At 37.4% G+C, this 20,869-nt stretch overlaps 3 protein-coding genes across 4 annotated transcripts; 2 read left to right on the top strand and 1 right to left on the bottom strand.

The window, feature by feature from the left end:
• Positions 1 to 436: 436 nt before the first annotated feature.
• Positions 437 to 12,013, bottom strand: LOC113748858 (putative transcription elongation factor SPT5 homolog 1). The gene is made up of 22 exons (XM_027292439.1): positions 11,582 to 12,013; positions 8,450 to 8,688; positions 8,220 to 8,366; positions 7,909 to 8,070; positions 7,728 to 7,811; positions 7,468 to 7,544; positions 7,016 to 7,373; positions 6,759 to 6,914; positions 6,580 to 6,677; positions 6,463 to 6,511; positions 6,237 to 6,392; positions 6,010 to 6,153; positions 5,825 to 5,921; positions 5,384 to 5,542; positions 5,214 to 5,262; positions 5,045 to 5,139; positions 4,856 to 4,934; positions 3,572 to 3,626; positions 3,403 to 3,490; positions 3,147 to 3,290; positions 1,795 to 1,895; positions 437 to 1,019 (listed from the first exon to the last, which is right to left on the bottom strand). The coding sequence occupies exons 1-22, from the start codon at positions 11,892 to 11,894 to the stop codon at positions 768 to 770; spliced, it is 3,102 nt and encodes a 1,033-aa protein (XP_027148240.1). The 5' UTR covers positions 11,895 to 12,013; the 3' UTR covers positions 437 to 767.
• A 991-nt stretch (positions 12,014 to 13,004) lies between these two features.
• On the top strand, positions 13,005 to 17,477 carry LOC113749410 (probable glucuronoxylan glucuronosyltransferase F8H). Its single transcript, XM_027293142.1, has 8 exons — positions 13,005 to 13,395; positions 14,052 to 14,198; positions 14,449 to 14,513; positions 15,008 to 15,077; positions 15,749 to 15,964; positions 16,630 to 16,773; positions 16,860 to 16,995; positions 17,071 to 17,477. Exons 1-8 carry the CDS (start codon positions 13,030 to 13,032, stop codon positions 17,298 to 17,300), a joined length of 1,374 nt encoding a protein of 457 aa, XP_027148943.1. The 5' UTR covers positions 13,005 to 13,029; the 3' UTR covers positions 17,301 to 17,477.
• A 1,180-nt stretch (positions 17,478 to 18,657) lies between these two features.
• LOC113749072 (psbP domain-containing protein 4, chloroplastic) lies at positions 18,658 to 20,797 on the top strand. Of its 2 annotated transcripts, none has more exons than XM_027292720.1 (5): positions 18,658 to 19,180; positions 19,509 to 19,612; positions 19,803 to 19,914; positions 20,139 to 20,366; positions 20,455 to 20,797. In XM_027292720.1, the coding sequence occupies exons 1-5, from the start codon at positions 18,862 to 18,864 to the stop codon at positions 20,517 to 20,519; spliced, it is 828 nt and encodes a 275-aa protein (XP_027148521.1). In that variant the 5' UTR covers positions 18,658 to 18,861; the 3' UTR covers positions 20,520 to 20,797. The 2 variants fall into 2 exon arrangements, with proteins under 2 accessions (XP_027148521.1, XP_027148522.1); XM_027292721.1 differs by having other exon boundaries at positions 19,088 to 19,180; positions 19,505 to 19,612.
• The last annotated feature ends 72 nt before the right edge of the window (positions 20,798 to 20,869 follow it).

Genomic DNA, 20,869 nt, shown 5'->3' on the forward strand with positions numbered 1-20,869 from the left:
TATCCAATATAGAATCAATCAAACACTAGATAATTTGAATTATTAATTCGAGAATGATTCAACTCAGAATAAATAATCCGATATCCTACCTCATCTGGTCCATGAATCAAACGAGCCCCTAGTCTGGATGGAATTATTCGAAGATGGAAGAAGAGGAAATAGCAGTTGTTTCTTTTCTTTCAAAATATCAAGAAGTCAGGAATGAAGTGAAACATGCTGTTTAGTAAATCCTGACAATTCCCTCTCTCGGCTGGAATTGGAAACTTGGAAGGTACAAACTTTGCCTTTGCTCCCCTCGCTCCTCTCTTCCTCTGCAAAAGCCACTCTGGAAAATGTCTCCAGTCTCCCCTAAGGTTGTTGTGTCTAGTCGTGGACCTTTACATAATCAAACGATGAAACGTCTAAAGCAGTACAAACAGGTCCAAAGGAAAATGTCTGTCAAAAACCGAGCAAAAGCTTTCGTTGGGCTAGTTATATTCATTTATTTCTCCTCTATTACAATGCATGAGAGAATTGGCAGGAAAATGACGGTGAATATGCAGTCAAATTGATACGAAGCAACCGAGCCTGAAGCAAAAAATTTGATTGCAAAATTACAAGTTTGGGGGAAGCGATTGGCGGGGATGAACCTGTATAAAAATACTGAAGATATGATTTTGTTTTTCCTTATTTTCGAATTTTTCCTCTGTTTAGAAGAATAAACAAAAACAAAAGCCTTGACGCATCATAAATATACACCATACTTACAAAACGATACACAAGGCAATCTACTCTTTAACATGTGGAAGCTTGGCCAAAATGTCCAAGTCTAAGATCTTCACATCAAAGGTAATATCCAACTTGACAATGCCATCAGTACCATCAATACCAATGAGCTTCCCAGTAGCCCCACGATGAGTACCACCCATGATCTTTATTTTGTCAGACTTCCTTGGTGCAACAACCTCTATCTCATTCGGAAGGACAGTGATTGTTTCACCACTGCCACTTGATCCCAATGCAACCCTACATGAACCATCCTGAACCAGGAGAAACACCTCAAAATAAATTCAAATAAAATCTTAAACCAAAATATAAAGAGATGTGGTCACAAGTAAATTTTGCAATGAACTACTCAACCCCAGAAAGCAAATTTGTGCTTATAGAAATACATCAACGTAGTAAGTCAGCAAGTCTCCCACAATATAGTTGATCAGATAGTGAAGTCCCTTGAAAAATTTTACTACTACTGATGCTCAGAAATAAGGCGCGCAACTTTTATAGAAGTGCAGGTTAAAACGAAGCTATTCCAGCTGTAAAGCCACACAAACTACATTAACAAACATCCAGTTGTGCCTTGAACCCAATGCCCCTAATGGGTTTAAAGCATTCCTGTGCCACCACACTACCTACTTCATTCAGCAAGGCTTGCTCTCAAGCTGGAAACCATACAGGCTTTTGCATACATTCATGGTAAAAGTCATTCTAATTTTGATGTTAATTAAACCTATTCTTTCCTCAATGAATTATGAGAAGCCCCTGATTCAACCCTTGCCCTCCTGAATTCTAAATTCATTATCTATTCCTAAGCATTTATGAAGTCCCCTTTCCAGGAAGCTCCATAAACCCCCAACATAGAATGTTTTACAGAACCACCAAGAAAACAATCACATAAAACCTTCACACTAACATAATGGCAGGTGCAACATGAAAACTGCAAAAAGTTTCAGCCCTTGTGAAGAATTCAGTCTCAGCTCCAGACAAACAGCAAATGATAAAGAATCATATATAGCCTCTTATATATTACACACATACCGGAAGCACCTCTCGTACAACTCCAATATCACCATCTTCACCAGGCCTACGCACATTGACCAGGATATCAGGCAAAAGCCACGGCCCTTCATTGTCCCCACCTGAAATTGTATGTCCATCATCATACCAAAGTAAATTTTGATCAGAGGGAAGAAAAGAAGTAGAAGTGAACTAGCAACTGAACATAAACCGTAGAAAAGAATTCATATATACATTATAAAAATCGTCAAAGCAGGAATCAGTTAATGAAACTCATCAAACTACGGGTACTTGTATAATAAGCAGACATTAGAAATCACAGCCAAAGTACACAATCGCTAAAATCTGTAAAAACACATAAAGCATGAAAAGACTTTCTGCAGGATTTTGAATATTCAAAATATCAATACTCACTAGTAGCAGCTACCTATTTTATGCAGTTGAATATCTTGGTTCACATACTACAAGTCAATAACATTGGATACTTAGAACAAAATTTTGAGGGACTGTGTTCTACATCCCAAACTTAAATATCATGAAAAAAAAAAAAACTCTTCATGAGAACTATTGTAACTTAATTCATACCAGTTTAAAAATGTTTTGATGGTGTGTAAATTTTGCAGTAGACATGCCCATACAACATTATCTAAGTCTGTTTAGAGTCCTTTTTTCAGAAGATAAGTCCGTTCATTCCTCAGATATGATTCCTTTCTGAACTCTTTAAGGATCAAACTAGCACCTGGAAAAAGATCAATGTACTACGCTTTATACACTAAGGCCCTGTTTGATAACCCAATTCAACACTTAACGAACTCAGATCTTAATATGTTCAAACGCGTTTGATAACCAAAAATTGAACATCTGAATTAATTAAGTGGCACTTAATTTCCTAGGCAAAAATTGCTCCCAAAATTAAGTGATAAACTATTCACTTATCACTGAATGTGATATACACTCAAATATATTAGATTTAATACTTAACAATTTAATAATTTAATGGATTCAGACTTCAGATTTCAGTTTTCAGACTTCAATTTTATCAAATGCACCCTAAAACTTTGTAAGAGGAAAAAATTGGAAAATGGAGGTATCTTGGACCTTCATACTTAATATCATTCAGTCTACAATTGTTATAAGGTGAACCACAGAGGATAAAAGCACCCCAATCTGCTTTCAGTACAATGGTATCCAATTTAGATATCCCTTGACTCATGGTTTCATAAAGTTATTGCCACCTCATCCTTATAGATTTAAAATATAGTCCAAATTTGAGAACCATGTTGGTCATCACAAAATACAATGATCCTAATTTACCAATGTGTGTGTGTGTGTGTGTACCTAATGAGTATATAAAGAGGAATAAAAAGACAGACCTACTACAGGCGACATCATGTCTAAACCGCCACTTCCCGGTGTCATTGGTTGCCCACCAGGGGTACCAGGCAAATATGCAGAACTTGGTGTCATTGGTGGCTGCCCACCAGGAGTTGATGGTAGGTAAGGGCTTGGAGCATTTGCTGCCAAGTAAAGACAACACGTAGAGTCATATAAAGGAAATCCAGAAATATACATTTGGAAATCCGAATTCCAGACAACTGCAACTCAAATCACAAGTTTCACAAGAATTACCATAGGCTGGATTACTATCCCTTGGTGTCCCAGCATCACCGTAACCAGGAGTAGGAGCTTCATAAGTTCTTGACGGAGGACTTCCAGGCTGAACCAACAAAAATGGATTTCCATAAGCAATTAGTTAACAAGCAGTAAATTGAATGAGAATCGCAAGAGCAGTTCATACCTGATATTGCGGACTACTGCCCCATGAAGCAGGGTTTCCATCTTCCCAATCGTCCCTAATATAACCATTTCACAAAAACATCAGCATCACGATCATTTATAGAGATGACATTGTACACATCCAAATTTAAGACCCTTGCTATGTGAATTCTCCCATATTTCCAGTCTCAAGTTCCAAACAACAGGCAATATCACATACTTTGAATACAAATCTGTTAAAGTCATCAAGGGGACTGTTTTATGAATTATTTACTTCCTCACAGTTTGCCCTGCAGGTAGACATATACTGACACAAAGATAACTTGGGCCTGTTTGCATAAATTCTTTTATGTTTACACGTATGTCCAAATCACTTGAAACTAAACATGATGTTGTAATCCTTGACCTTCTCACTGTCAAAGAATTTGGACAATAGCTTAGACGTTTATTCATCCACTCGCCAACTTTCACTGCATGCTGCCTTAAAAAAAACTTTCACTAAATGCTGAAATTAACCTTTTCTCTTTTGTTCTTCTCTCCTTGTCAGTCTGAAAAATTGCTTTTTTCCAACAAATCTAGAAATAAGAACTTTACAACAACACGAAAATATATATAGATGCACCTATTTTCATAGGGTAAATTTTCTTTCATGATCAACCAGAACTGAATAAATGGAAAGTGATTAGGCAGGTAAAACTACGAAAAAAGGGGATGGGTAATAGATAATTCTGAGAGTAATCGAGATCATGGTCTTAATTTCAATTTTGCCAAAAAGTCAAGTATTAGAGTATTGCAATTTACATGATACAAAAGAACTTATATCAAGGAATACATGATTATGATCAGTGGGAAGCTCAAATTTAATCTTCAGCCTAGCTCAACTAGGCATAACAGGTTGTCACAAAAAGAAGAAACTCTGCTAGCGGTGGAATTTCATGGGCTTAAGGATATTTAGTAAAAGATTCAAGTACCTATATTTCATAATAGTAGAAACCTTCTTCAAAGGTAAACATGATCATGATATCCAAGAAGCCAAATTCAGCATTTGAGCTTGAGCTCAATGTGGAAGTTCAAGCAATTGGTTGTTGAATTAAATAGAGCCAAGCTCGAGTTAACGTCTATCAATTAGATATTTTGACTACAATTGTATTTTAGAAGTTAACTTATCTGTGCATACAATTAGGTATTTTGACTACAGTTGAGCTAGGTAACCAAGCTACCAGCTTAACTCAGCTTTGATGCACTCTAAATGCAAATAAATCCCCAAAAAATGAAAGAAAATGGGCATTATAAAATAGAAAAGCACCTAGGTGGACTCATTGGTGTATACGGATTCCATGCTCTGTCACGCATAGGTGTCCTCATGCCATCATGAACTGGTGTAGCTGTAGCAAATCAGGAAACAACAAAACCATTTACACAAAATATTTGGCAGTAAGTTACTATATCACTAATTAAGACCTTCAACTAGTGATATATAGAAACAGCGGAGTACCTCCGGGATCTCTCATAGGAGTCATATATGGACGTAGTGGAGTACGAGAAGGATGTACTGGGGTCTCACTTCCCATACCAAATCTGGATTTTTCCCTGACAAAAGAAACCACTCATAAATCTTCATGCTCCAAACAGATTGAAATAAATAGCAATGTAAATATATTTACCGGAATGGTGTTGAAACATTCACATTATCAGTTATTTGATCACGATTAACTGCATGTAAAATTTAGGTGAGTAAAAGGCAAGAAACCCAATAATAAAAAGTACATACAGGGACAGGTCTCTCAAAAACATTTTAGAGAGAGAGAGAGAGAGAGAGCAAAAAAACACTTGCCCGTAACTATCCTCATCTGGGCCTCAAGCTCAACTCGGAGAGCATTTCCTTTAACCTCTTTAACAATCCCATTACACCCCTTGTGAGGACCCATACGAATTTTAATAATAGCACCAACCAAATTGTCGTGCCCTCTTCCACCTCTAAATCTTCCTGCAGCTGTAAATTAAGAGCCTCATAAGGGTTACAAATAAAAGCTCGGCAATAGACGATAGAAGCCATATAGACCTGGCATTAAGAAATATAAAATAGTATACTCTCATAGCCAAAGCAAAAATAAGGAAATCAAGTATAAATATCCAAAAAGGCAAGACACCAAAAGAGGAGGAAAACCTAATCAACAACAATCACAGCACTAATGTCCAGTAGCTAACTTTTGAAGAGAAGGGGACAACATAACCAACAACACAATCAGAGCACTAAAAGCAACTTGTAACATACAATTTACAGGTGGACCGCCTCTAGGTGATCTCATTGGAGATAGGGGAGCACGAGGAGGTGCTCCAAATTTGGTGAATTTTGAATGCAAGGAGCCACCCTAAAAACAGTAACAGCGAGAATTAATTAATTATAGAATGCATTAACATTAGTAAACAACTAGTCACAAAGATATGCAACCCACATACATTTCTGTCAACATTTGCTCGTGATCCACCAACCAGCACACAGGATTGAGCTTTGGCACAAATAAAGCCAGCATGCTCAAGGTGATGCCGGTCGTAAACAAACAAAATCCCTTTGTAAATATGTTCAACAGGGCCTTGTTTTCCCTAAAGAATGGAAAGAATAGCAAAACTGTCAATCCCCAAAACCTTGCTTCAAAAGACAACCGACAAGAGGTTGAAATTCTCACTTTACAGGGGCCCTCAAGAATTTTCACAACATCTTTTACTGATAATCGGTTCCCATTTCGATCTTGTGTTCCATTATTTTTTCTGTCAAGCTTAAATTTGATCTCTCTTAGCCTCACAAGTGCTACCTCTGGCTTCTCCGGAACCCCTTTAAGGACCTGAAATTAATACCCCATTAATCATCATAACTTCAACAGAGTCACTCTTGCCTCAAAGGTAAATGCTCACCTGGAATGCTTCACTCTCGACACGTATAATTACACCAAAACTCATATCACTGCATTAACATACAAGAATTAGAACTAAATTGATATTGATAACATCCAAACAAATAAAAGGACTTACTCCAACTGCACAAGGTCATGGAGCTCATATTCTCCAATTCGAGTAATACCAGTCGTTACTTCAGAGCTCTCGACAATGTTATCAGCAAATACGCGAAGCTGAACAGAATCAGATGACAAAGTTATAGAACCCTTCTTTAGAGAAGCAAACTTTAAAACAACTGAGAGGGAATAACTTACAAGCTCCTTAGTGGTGTCAGATACTATATTTACTACATGTCCCTCAACAGAAACGACCATACCAGTTGCACCTTCTGTGGCTCCAGCTACAACCTTGACATGATTTCCAGGCTCGAAGTACTTGCAAAGCTCTCTGTCACCTATAGCAAGAGTTGCCTGCAAAGTAGAATACAGCAAGAGTGGAACACATTATCCATTTTCAACTTATATACACTTATGCTATAAAAGGACATCCAACAACAATAGCCTGTCTTTACCGGGAGACCCTTCTCATTTGGTTTTATGTGCACTGTATCTTCCTCAACTTTCTCAACCCATCCCTTCAAATTCTTCAGATCGCCTTTGACAACAATAACTCGGTCACCTTTCATGAAATGTCCCTTTTTCCTGTTTGCAAAAAGTGTGGACAAACTAGCTACATCACCATCCCCGTTCTCACTAGGTTGCCGAAATTTCTCAAGCTCATCAAATGTTGGTTGTATGTTCTGAGTGCTAATTGATTTCATGGAAAAAGATTTGTATAGGAAGCCATCCTTGAACATCATGCCCCCAATATTTTCAAAATAATCTCCAGTCATCGGATCCCTTCTACGCTCCACTCGTATGTGTAATTCTCTAGACACAAAACAAAGATCAACAGTCATGTTAGATGAGCACTAAACTACTCTTTAACTCTCTGTTTTTCACAATTATCTTACTGCCAAAGTACCTGGCCTCGTCCATATTCATAAAACGTGGAGGCGGATTAAATGTTTTGTTCTTTTTCTTTGGAACTTCTCTTCCTTCCTGAATTGTAAATTGTTTCATCAATACAAGAGCCACTCAAACAATAGCACTTCCATAGGTTGCAAGGGCAACAAATTTCTAATACTAATTAGAGCAAACTGGACATCGGAACATGTCTGACTAGTTCGTGGAGGTCCAACCTACTAACACAAGCTAGTAACAAGCAAAATACACAGTACCAACCAGCTTAGCTGCCAAGGCTGGCAAGTCAATCCGTGGGATTAACTTCAAAGTAACTTTCTGCCGCACATTATCCACGTCTACAACCTTCAAAGCAAATAGCTTAAAGTAAGAGAAAGAAAAGACCAAATGGAACAGAAGCATAACAAAATAACACATGCAAATGGCAAAAAAGCTTACATACCTTGGCAAGGTCTCCTTTATATGTTCCTGTCTTCATTCTCACCCATGTGTCCCTGGAAATATCAACAGCTTTACTTTCAACTGAAAGAACATCAGTCATCTCCTTGATTGGAACAAGCATTATTTTTGCTGAAGCAAAAATATTCCGCATACCCTTGATTGCCTGTTCCATATAACCAAAAAAGAGTCTCAATAGAATTCAACAGGTAACACAAGACTTCACATCCAATCCAATGGAAACCCAAAACTGACACAATTGGATCTCAATTATAGACAACATAGCCATCAAAAAGTGCCAGGTAAACTGCATACCTCCTTCACATGGGCTTCTTTGTCCGCTTCAATGTAAATGTAGTTCTTAAGGTGATCAAGAGCTATAACAGATCTAATTTGCAACTCAGGCCCTTTATCAATGGCCTTTTGCATAAGGCAAACTGCAACTTCCCTTTCACGACCAATCTGCCAAAAAAATATTGCAAGAACATTATGTACCAGCCCCAAATACTCATTACCGATTGGAAAAACTGTCTTTACTATCTTACCGCACATTTCACCATCCATAACTTGGGATCCCTGACAGATGGTAAAAGAGCTTGCTGTTCAACTTCTGTTGCCTCATCATCATATTCAACCTCTCGCCTACCATATCTTTCATGAATAGTCCTCTCAAGGGCCTCAAAATCCTCTTGATCCTCCTCCCGATGAAGCAGTGGGCGACGATGCATCCTTCTACCCTCATCATCTTCATCAGGTAGCTCGGCTCCAGTATCGACTATAAAGTCTACTATGAAAATCAATCATGTAAGCACTAAAAGAAGAGCAGTCAACTGTACGGTTGGAATACACAAGATCTTGTGCTGAGAAACAGTGGGCTAAATCATACAAGCAATTTAAGAAGCATAAAATCCTTGGCTCTTCAAATAATAATGTTAGGAGAACAGTGGGATAAATCATACAAGCAATTTAAGAAGCATTAAATCCTTGGCTTTTCAAATAATAACATTAGAACTACGAATTCTTCCTGAGTAGGACATCCAGTTTTGCAATTACTATAGAGAATGAAATAATGATGCCAGAAACATGATTGGACAAAGTAGAAAGCAAATATACTCAAGCACAGAAGAAAGCAGTCAGCCAGACTTATTGATCATGACAAAGAAAAAATAATTTGATTGCCTATTTACCCCTTTTCAGTAAACAACTGAGCAGGTACTTAACTATGCAAATTAAGGAAGTATCCTAAAAGTAGAACTTAAGACACGTTCACCCTTCTTACAGTAAATAAAACAAACATGAAGGTTTCCAAAAAGCCACCCTGGTGGAAAAATTGGCTGAACTCTTTGTAGGCATGTTCTCTTTAGGGTTTTATAGGAGAAAAAGAAAGATTAAATTCCAAGTAAGAAGACTCCCACAGAGATGGCCAGCAAACACCAATGACGAGTATCATCATTACACAAAGCACAACCAAATACATTGACTAAAAATTGTTTTCTAATGAGTTCTAGGGAGCACAATCTAAATCTACATGCACATGCTCTGTCAGCAAAGATAACCCTATTGCAAGAAAGCAGCTCATAACGCAATGCAAAAACTTCTTAATTATTCAGTAAGCAAGTGATATAAAAAGGCTCTAATAAAAAAGCTTAACATTATTGAAGAAACTATCCAGTCTAGTTAATTATAGACATTATGAGACTAATGTCTATAGATGGCAGCTGTAATGTTTGGTATAAAGTGTTTTTAATACTTTAAAATTTGTGTAGAACATAAACTTGCATCAAGACAAACTAGGATAATCTTTTTATGTACAAAAGTACAAGTGATAAATGCAACCACCTATCTGGAGTACATCTTTGAGAGCTTTAGGACCCTGAATTCTAGAAAACAATTCTCTACGTATCCACAACCCTTCCTCTTAGAACTTTCAAAAGGCCAAGAATTAGCAAAGGAATCCACAATATTCCACACCACTTTTGCGGAATTTCACTCTTCAACTTTGATTGCTTCACGTATTATGTCCCAATTTTAAGGTGAAATGGTCCAAATATTATCCAATGAATTAAAGCCAACAGTTTGATGGCATAGGCACCAGTATAGCATCGTGAATTCAGTTCAATGAACCATTCATAAACATTCAAACCCTTATTTCACTTCAGTCAATATCACGTAACTAGAAAATCAACTAGCTGGCGTATTCACGAACAAGAGCACAAAAAATTAGGCATAAAAAACAATACATGTCATTTGGCATACCCTAACGAAGTACAAGTACTGATAGCCTTGATAACCTAAGTTAGGTGCATCTCTGGGGGGAACCTATTGGGCGAATCCCTTGTTGAGATGCAATAGCAAGTATGTACTTCAATAAGGCATTTTTAGTGAAAATTCAATTTAAAAAAGGCTTGTTTAGCCTACTTCATCCTAAAAGTTGCCAGGTTTATTCACCAAGATTAGATTAACTAAGAAAGGACACATAGAACACGGTAAAAGTTGCATATAATCAGCAAGAATACATATGAAAAACCATTGTGCATAACCCCTAGAAGATTGACAATTTGCAATGAGTCAACACCAGATGCACGCATCTGGCACATAATAAGATAGAACTAACTACAAATTGAGGTCTCAAATATTGTTTTCATAAGTATTGAGTGGACATGCTTTACACTTGAATTTGCATGTGCTGCGATCATTCTGTAAAGTTTGGTTTGGAACTTTAATGAGGTGAAGAAAAAGAATCTGTCCAGCTTAAACCCACATTGCAGTCATCCTACGTTCTGCAGGAAAGGCAATTCATGGACAGCACACTCAGAGAAAGCTCACATATTCCTCTCACCATCTTTATTCAATTGACAAATTTTTTACCCACATCCACTCCTTGAGATTCATACATCAAGTTTTAAAATTTTGTAAAGTGCTTTCTCAGAAAAGCCAACAGTATAGTGATAAGCTGGAAGACAGCAATGCAAGACACTACATTGGCTTTCCAGTGTACCAGAGAACAAATTTTAAATTTCTAAGCCGAGATCCTAAGCTGCTAATAGTCTTTTCACTGCGATTGTATTTCAGACTCACAGGACAAATGTTCAGACCTTATTTCAACCTACCAACAACAAAGCGTTTAGGTATAAACATTTGACCAGTCCACTAACCAGCCTAATCTCAATCAACTACATGTACCATTTCATCCATAGATGCAGATCCTCAAAAAACCACCAAAATTTTTGTGCCCCATTTTAATCCATAGCCGAAGATCCTCAAAAACCATCCAAAAATTTTATATGAGATCAATTTCAAGAAAAAGTATAGACCCAAAGGGAAAAAAATAAAATTTTGGATGGACAATTGACATCATCAACCCGTATAAAACTCATGCACACTGTTCTCCTACAATTCATTTCACAACTTATTAGACACTTCACCTACAGATCATGTATCAAACCATGCAACATATTGTTATTCCTAAAAAAAATCCTAGAGCTTAAAAATTTATCCAAAGTTTCCACCGAATTTCACCACTTAGATTAGAACTTAATCACATATGCCCACACAAATGTTCCGCAAAACAGTAACTGTAAATTCCGACAGTTAGTCGAGGTGGAAGATACGTATAATTAAGTAAATTTCAAATATTAGTAAGAATTCACACAAAATAAATTGAATGAGATTCTGACCATCTTCGCCTTCTTCCTCCTCTTCTTCCTCATCAGTATCAACTTGAGCTTCAAGTTCAAAAAAATGCGACCCCGACCTCTTCTTTGCCTTTCTCTTTCCACCGCCGCCGCCATAATCCTCATCATCATCGTCTTCCTCCTCTTCCTCATCATCTTCCTCCGCCAAATCATCAATAAAATCCGATCTCCGCCGTTTTTTCCCGGCCTTTCCTCCATCATATTCTTCCTCTTCGTCCTCGTACTCCTCTTCCACATCCTCATCCTCCTCCGGCTCCATCTCGTCGTCGTACTCCTCTTCTCGTCTTCGCGGCATCGTAAATCTCACTTCGTAATTCTCCTTACAACTGCAATTAAGCTCTTCTTAATTCTTGATTGTGTCGGTCGCTGATAGGAAAGATGGAGATTTGTGAAACCCTAAATGGAAAAATTGGGGATTTTGAAGAGAGAGAGAGTGGAGTGTGTTGTTCTTGTGAATTTATGAGGACGGTGAGGGGTGGAGGGAGTTGGGCTGAGCTACCATTGTGGATTGGGCTTTCAATTGAAATTTTAGGTTGTCAGTTTTTCCTTTGTTCCTTTTTTAGAGTCAATAGCCCAAAAACCTTTGTTTGTTCCTGACCTTCTGGCAGTTGACGGCCCAAAACCCATAACCACAAATCTTCACGAAAATTTTTCTGAGGGAAAATCTTCCCAAAAATTCGAGTGGCTAGCGAGTTTTCAAAATCAGGATCCTATCGTTTAGAGATCACCAGAAAATATATTTTCTTTTTCACAAGCATTTTATATGGCTGTTACTAGTAGGCTTTGGTTAGACATATAATAGTTGACTTTAAAATATATCCGGATCATCCTAATTTATGATATTTATATTTGATACTAAGTAGCATGTATAAAAATTTTGCTTCCTAAAAAATTTACCTTTATTTCAGTGAGAATAAGCATTCTAATAAAAAATTTAGATGGCTTGTTTTCAAAATCAAGATCCCATTGTTTAGAGATCACCAAAAAATATATTTCCTTTTCCCAAGTATTTTATATGGTTGTTTGTTGCTAATAGGCTTTGGTCAGACATATAATAATTGACTTTGAAGTATATCAGGATCATCCTGATTTAAAGACATTTATATTTGACACTAAATAGCATATATAAAAATTTTGCTTCCTAAAATTTACCGTCCGTAATTAATTACATTTTGTCAATTGTCTTATCTTTTTTTTACGGAGTACTATCAAAGTTGAAAACAATTAACTTTTATTTCCTTGTATCAAAGTTGAAAATATTTATAAAAAAAAAAAAATAGCATAGGTGGATGTGTTTTTATGGAAACCTTAGGGACTAAATCAGTGCATTTTCCAAACTTTGGGGGACAAAAAATGCAATATTCCCTTTTGCATATCGTGCATCTCGATGCCACTTCAATCACAGTCCCGTCTTGGACTGAATCACAAAAATGGCGGGGAAAAACAGCAAAACCGGCAGCAGAATCACGACCACGGCAACGCCCTGCACCCGCACGCACCAGATTGGAGCTCTAGCTCTGGTAATCTTCACCTTCTTCCTCACCAGACTCATTGATCAGACTTTCCCCCCTTCCTCCTCCTTCGACAGCGTCCCCTCCCACTACAGCCAATACGACGCCGCTCTGGTTGCCGCCGGCGGGTCCCTAATTTGGCCCCAGAGGGGGTACGGGGCCCAATTGTCGATAAAGATCTACGTCTACGATGAAAAGGAGATCGACGGGCTTAAATTATTGCTCTTTGGCCGTGACGGCAAGATTACGCCGGAGGCTTGTGTTAAGGGCCAGTGGGGCACTCAGGTAATTTTTTTATGAAAATTCAAGTGCAGTTGTTTACACATTTGTGCAATAATTTTGATTTTAATTGTGTTATGAAGTTTCCGGGGATGGTGGAAATTGTTGTGTATGGTTTAAGTTGAATTAACTGTGATTTTGCATTGGGGAATAGAAAAGGAAAGGGACAAAAAAGAAAAGAAAAGAAAAGCTTAATATTCGTTATATATTGATGGGTATTAGGAAAGATGGTAAAAAATGGTGAGGAAGGAGTAATTTTAGAGTTTTTAGAATGGAGGGTTATTGGTAGGATTTGAAAGGAATTATACAGTAATGATCAGAAAGGAGAACTAGCTCTGTAGAATAAAATAGTGGTACATCCCATTGTATTACTAGTGAATTTCTCGAATTTGTGAGGTCGATGAGAGAAAGAAAATTGGATTCTTTGATTGGTTTTTCTTTCGTATTTCTCGACATAATATGTGTAGCATTTCTAATGTGGATCAGATACATTTGATTTGTGCTGGTCGGAAAGCACATTTGCTCTTTTAGAACTATATAAAAGTTTGTAGGGTTGTTGCTCGTGTTCTCCGTCTTCTAGATTGATGACTGCCTGGAATTCACTGCTTTGATGATTTAAATTACTTTGATTTGTCATGAGTGGCTTTTTCGATGTGCTGTAGGTTAAGATACACCAGATGCTCTTGCAGTCGAGGTTCCGGACGAATAAAAAAGAGGAAGCAGATTTGTTCTTCGTTCCAACTTATGTCAAATGTGTTCGGATGATGGGTGGCCTGAGTGACAAAGAAATTAACCAAACTTATGTCAAGGTGATAATCCATCATCTCAAATTGAATCTTGCCTGGATGAGTTCATTGCTTACATGTTTGGAATTAATTTCTTGATGATGCTTTGGATAATGATATTTTCCATTAGGAACCTTAAAATTCTGCAGTGTTTCAATTTTGTGCAATATTGAAAAAGTTACGAACTTTATTGGCTTTCTGTAGCTGCATTCTTGTCTTCCCATCACACTGGAGTAAGATATTTTCTTTACTTATGGCAGCACACATTTCGCAGGTACTAAGTCAAATGCCTTATTTCAGGGTCTCAGGGGGACGCAATCACATATTTGTCTTCCCAAGGTATTGTGGGTTTATTCGCAGTTTAGTGTTATTTGTTGATCTTAAGTGACTCGTAATAATATTATGTTATCTAACTTGCATAGGCAGGTGAACAAAGTAGGAATGTCAGTTTTAGATTTTGAACTGCAAAAGAGTTAAAAGGCTGTCAATTGTCAAAGCTTTGTAGTTCTGTAAGAGAAGTGGCTTTTAGGGATTTTTCTATTCAAAACTTTTGGCAAGACATGTCTGAACTATCCTATTTGTCCTGTCCTAATCCTGCATTAGAGTTTTTTTTTGTGTGTTTTTTTTGGTGAGTTGGGGGGTTGGGGGGAGGGGGGGGTGGGGAACAGGGGTCTTATGTTAGCAGATTGGGTTTTTAATCTCTGTTAATGTTTTTATTGACTTTCCTTGTGAACCAAAAGGGTATTTCAGCTGTGGCTGCTATTTCTGTATTGGTGTTTATTCAGCTTTAATGGTGGTTCTTTGCTGGGTTTACCTAATTCTCATTACTGCAGTGGTGCTGGAGCGCATTTATTCAAGTCTTGGGCCACTTATTTGAACCGCTCCATTATCCTTACTCCCGAGGTACAGTTTGACTTTGGCATGGGTATTTATGCTGAATGAAGTAGGTAAAAGGAGAGAGAAGTGTAGTTTACGCACAAAACAAGTGCCTAATTTTCCAAAATATTCACCAAAGGTCGAGTAGGTTGTTTTAACTCTTTGGAGAATATGTAACTCATTCTTTTGCAATGGACGAGTCTTAGGCAGTACAGCCCTTGTCCAGTGCTTGCAATTTCTGTTGTCTGTTTCTCAAAGAATAACTTTATGAAATTTTCCAAAACGTTCTTGGTGCCAAAATGGTTTTTAAAGTCCATGTCCATATCTGCTAAGTTTAGTACATGTTTGCTCATTTGAATTGAAGGATTTGTTTGTGTGTCTCTTCTGTTTAGAATGAATGGGTAATTCGGGTTTTTAAGAATGAAGCTTTTGTTGAAGAACGTGATTCATTCATCAATTGACCTGTTATGGTGCTTTAACTGAGATGACAGGGATGAACATTTTTTATATTAGAGCAGTAGCATTTCAGATTGAACTCAAGCTTTTCCACTTACTGATTCCTCAGATTTTTTATTTTTAAGGGGAGTACATGGCTTGAGTTTTACACCACTAAATTACAGGCGAAAACTGCTCATTAATTACTTGTTGGCTTTTTTTAGCCTGTCTTACACGACAAATGGTCTTCAAATGTAATTCAGGGAGACCGGACTGATAAACGAGACACTAGTGCCTTCAATACATGGAAAGATATAATCATTCCTGGAAATGTTGATGATAGGATGACCAAGGGGGATAGGCTGGTTGAGCCTTTGCCTTTAGGAAAGAGGAAATATTTGGCAAACTATCTAGGACGAGCACAGGGAAAAATTGGTCGTCTTCAACTGATAGACCTTGGAAAGCAATTCCCGAATAAGGTACGAGTTTATTCTTTCACCTCTTTCCTCACTGCAGTATATCGGGGTCAGAATAAAGAAAAGCAGATCGCTGTACTTGTAAATAGTATTTGAATGTTATATACATTTTTGGATCTTAAGAATGAGGAAATAAGCATTTAAAAGCTTCTTTCTGCTCTGCCGAAACTTATACATCACTTCATGTTAGATGTTTCCAAAGTCCAAGTGCCACTTCTTTCTGTCCTATAAAGTATTATAGTTCGGTTTACCTGGGTTTTGCATCACTGCCATAGTTTTCAGCTTGTTCATAATAAAGAATGAGAATCTGGTAACTGTGGAACCTTGTATTTATGGTCTATATTGACAACAATAATTCTTAGACGCATTGCTGTTCTCTTTCTGAAGATATAGAAATCACTAACAGCCTTATTTGGTGAATGTTAGTCTCGATACAAATGGCTGAAGACCAACTGAAATGATAATCTCTAACAGTGATGGCCGTAGTTCATAGATTGTACCATTGACAATGTACCCTTTTGCAACCAGGTCAATAGGTTCTTCTCTCTGGTGGCTGCTCGAGCCTGTCTAAAATTCTTTAATATCATAATTATGCTTGCCTTTACTTGCTTTATAGTTGTTTGGTGGTCATTCCTCCAAAAAAAGGTACATGCTCATTTTGTACACAGTTGGAATCTCCAGAATTAAAGTTCAGTGGCTCGGAAAAGCTTGAGAGAGCAGCATATTTTCAACATCTGCGCAATGCCAAATTCTGCTTAGCTCCACGGGGCGAGTCTTCCTGGAGCCTACGCTTTTATGAGTCCTTTTTTGTGGTTAGTCTTTCAACCCTTCCATGTATCTATTAACAGGAGCGCAGTCCGCCTTTTAGTTATGCTTATGATTGTAATTTGCTGAACAGGAGTGTGTACCAGTAATTCTATCAGATCAAGTGGAGTTGCCTTTTCAGAATGTAGTCGACTATTCTCAGATATCAATCAAATGGCCATCTACGCAAATAGGTCCTCAGCTGTTGGAGTACTTGGAATCGATAGGAGGTTAGCCTGCTACTTCTTTTGTTGCAAATCCAAGTTCTCCAAAGCATTTCTAATAGCATTTGATTTGCTTCTCAGATAATGCCATAGAGAAGATGATAGCCCGGGGTAGAAAAATAAGGTGCTTGTGGGTTTATGCTCCTGAATCTGAGTCATGCTCTGCATTTACTGGGATTTTGTGGGAGCTTCAGAAGAAAGTGAGGCAATTCCACCAATCAACTGAAACTTTCTGGTTGCATAATGGAACTATAATCAATAGGAATTTGGTGGAGTTTGGCAAGTGGAAACCACCCCTGCCTCTACCATGAATGTTGTCTGAGGACAATCATTAACGTTCTGCAGCACTCTTTTGACACGCTGTTGTAGATTATTTTGCTGCTTCCAGCATGTTTTCTCTGTTAGCTTAGTCTTTTAGTGAAATTGATTGTTGTATACAGAATCTTTTACAAGGTGAGGTCTTTAAAAGAATTGCTAATTCTGTGCTTTCTGTGCTTGACAAAACAAGCACATACGAGGCTTCAAATTGCGTTCGTAATTTTACAACGAAATCTGAACATGAAAACTTGTTTGGGGCATGAAAACTTGTTTGGGGCCTGCTCGTTTTCGAATGTAAAGGCACCAAAGATTGACAAACCATGTGAATTCTTTGACCTCGTGCCTCAACTGCTTGGATATGCCGAAATCAAGACGTTTTTCAGTTCATCAAGAGGGGAAAAAATAAAGAAAAAGAGTTGATATTTTAAAGCTTAATCTTCCTTGGGTTATCTACATGACCCTGTGACGTGTTTAATTTTATATTTTTGTTTGGATTGGTCATTTTTTCAAAAATAATTTTTTAAAATATAATATTACAGTAATATACAATAACTCAAAAAACATCTCATTCATATAATATATCAAATATTTTAAAAAATTTTTATTGTAAAAATTTTTCATATACATTGTTACAGTAAAATTTTTCAAAAATATCACAAACAACAACTAATCCAAACGGAAGTATCGGAGTATATATAGGCAGGCAAAGATACACAATATGATTGTAGCTAAGGCAAATTAAGTGATAAAAAATTTTTAAAAAAATGATAAAAAAAATAAAGGAGAAGATGCCCTACTTTATAATTATAGAGGAAAAGTTAATCTATGATCCACTTTATAACCATTCTCTATTTTTCGAGTACTCAGTTTTGGATTCTAACTTTAGAATTTGGTATTTATACAAATGTCATCATTGCAATCAAAAAAAAAAAAAAAAGAAACAAAAAGAGTACTCAGCTTTGGATTATACCTTTAGAATCTGGTATTGATATTTCATTTAATATACAGCAATACTGAAATAGGTACATGTTTAAGTCATAACATATAGGAGTAATTGAATCCATGATTCTTAACTAGTATTGTTACGGGACAAAGAAATTATTATATCAGAAACTGTTTTTAGTGAATCCATTGTTCTTAATTGGTATGAATACGTGACAAGGAAATTATACTAGGAGCTGTTTTGATATTATTTGCTGTCAAACAAGACAAGAAATTTTGGGCTCCTTGATATTTAGCAATTGTAACATCCGAGTTACACGTGGTGGATGATACACCAGAATGCAACTACTAGGGGGAAAGAAATCTCAAAAAATACCACAGCCACAGGAAAACTACAAGTAACTACAGCATCTCATCTTCTACAGTTTGCCCCTTGAATAATTTAGAGGTACTAGGAGAATAAGGTCAATCAATCAATCGTCTGAGCTTCATTTCTGGACAGAAGCAACCAAGAAGAGGAGTAACTAGTTTCTTAGTTTCCATTGTTGAACTTTCATTTCTCTTCTTCTTCATTTCCCTCTGCCACCACTCTATTTTTCGGTCGAGTGAAAAATGATTACAATATCATACACTAGTTGTTGTCTTGCTGGGACAAACAATCAACAGATTGTTGCATCTAAACATTTCGTTGCTAATTCTGCATCAGAGAAAGGGGGTTCAATTGTTAAAGCTGGGGCAGGTTCAACAGAAAGGGAAACTGTGAATGAAGAAAGTGAGAGGCTGATACAGGCGGTCAGTAGGAGGTCAGCAATGGCTTCTGCCATGTCTTTAGCTACAACAGCATTTGGATTTCCTGGAGTGGGATTGGCAGTTGTAAAACAAGGTCTTCTGGCAGGAAGGGTGCCTGGCCTTTCAGAACCAAATGAGCAAGGTTAGATTCATCGTTTGTACTGGTAATCCCACTTTCAAGAACATTATTTAGAATAAAGCAAAAGAAGCATGCTGGTTATCGTCCTCAAGATCTTTTTAGACTGAAAAGGAAGCATAATCAATCTTATGAAGCAAAATGCTTAAATTGTTCTAACATGGATTGAAGAAATTGCATTTTCTTTCTGTTGTCCAAAATTGGTAGACAACGTATATACATGCAGTATTCCTTAAAATTGATAACGTGAAAGATTCTTGGGTGCTTCAAATTCTATAGCTTCGTCCAATGTGAATACATACTCCTTCACTATGTAGAACAATTTCTCAGGCAGGTTGGAGAACTTATCGAAGGCCGGATGACAAGTCAGGAGGGCATGGTGTGGGATGGAGTCCTATCATCCCCTATGCCTTTTCTGTGCCTGATGGCTGGGAAGAGGTAAGCATAAACTCTTCAACAGAGGAGCATTCATAAATATCTCTACGTTTTCATCTTTGAACTCCAATTTCTGAAGCCAAAGCATATTTTTTTCATCGTTTGAGCGGCTTTCTGCTATCTTGTATGATTTCCAATACTTCTTTACTCTTTAGAACAGTCTTCTTTTTACCACAGCTTATCTTGTATACAGGTTCCTGTGTCCATTGCAGATCTAGGAGGCACAGAAATTGATTTGAGATTTGCCAACTCCCAAGAAGGACGTCTCTTTGTAATTGTTGCTCCTGTTAGAAGATTTGCGGACAGTGAGTTTCCCTCCCATCCCTGCCCTCCACCTCCTTTCTTCTTTATAATTCTGAAGCTGGTGCAATTTCTTGGATGTTGTTGCAATATAATAAGCTAACAGAAGGGTCATACAAGCAATAGGCAGACAATTGTGAAGATTTCTGAAACAATGGCTCATTCACATGATAAGCTGTTAAATCAGCTTGATTGCTGATGCAAGTGTTGGTTGTTTTTGGGTGTATAGATATCAGTGATGATGCAAAAATTGAAGAAATTGGAGAACCAGATAAAGTGATTGGGGCTTTTGGGCCGGAAGTGATTGGTGAGAACGTCGAAGGGAAGGTGTTGAGCGCTCAAGTAGCAGAACACTCGGGAAGAAAATACTACCAGTTTGAGTTAGAACCACCTCACATTTTTATCACGGCTACTGCAGCAGGAAATCGCCTTTACTTGTTCAATGTCACTGGAAGTGGTATGAAATTAAGTATTGCTATTGGCACTTCATGCCAGATCTTATCACCCACAACCATGGGATATAATGTGTTATTCTCATTCTACAGGACTTCAATGGAAGAGACACTACAAGGATTTGAAAACGATAGCTGAATCTTTTAGAGTCATATGATTGGAAATTATTCTTGTGTAAAGTGGCAGAACTCCAGTATTCTGATGACCAGAAAGAAGAAAGGAAGCGCATCAACTGGATACAGAATGATTTACAAGAATCTAGCTTGTGATATACACAATACGGAGGCATAACCTCTAATTTTGCAGCATTAATATATAAAAGTTAGAAGAGTACAATTTTTAGTGTTTTGCCCCGATTCTCACTGAAGTGCAAGGGAGATAAGGCCATATGTTCAAAAATGGCATGAATGACAATAATTTACGAAATCTACAATTTGTGCTGCTGTTTCACTTGACCGCTCATCTATGTTGCAAGCCCGGATTAATACTAGTTTCCATGACTTGGAA

This window comes from Coffea eugenioides, chromosome 10, assembly GCF_003713205.1.
Source record: "Coffea eugenioides isolate CCC68of chromosome 10, Ceug_1.0, whole genome shotgun sequence".
In the NCBI taxonomy this organism is placed as follows: Eukaryota; Viridiplantae; Streptophyta; class Magnoliopsida; order Gentianales; family Rubiaceae; genus Coffea; species Coffea eugenioides.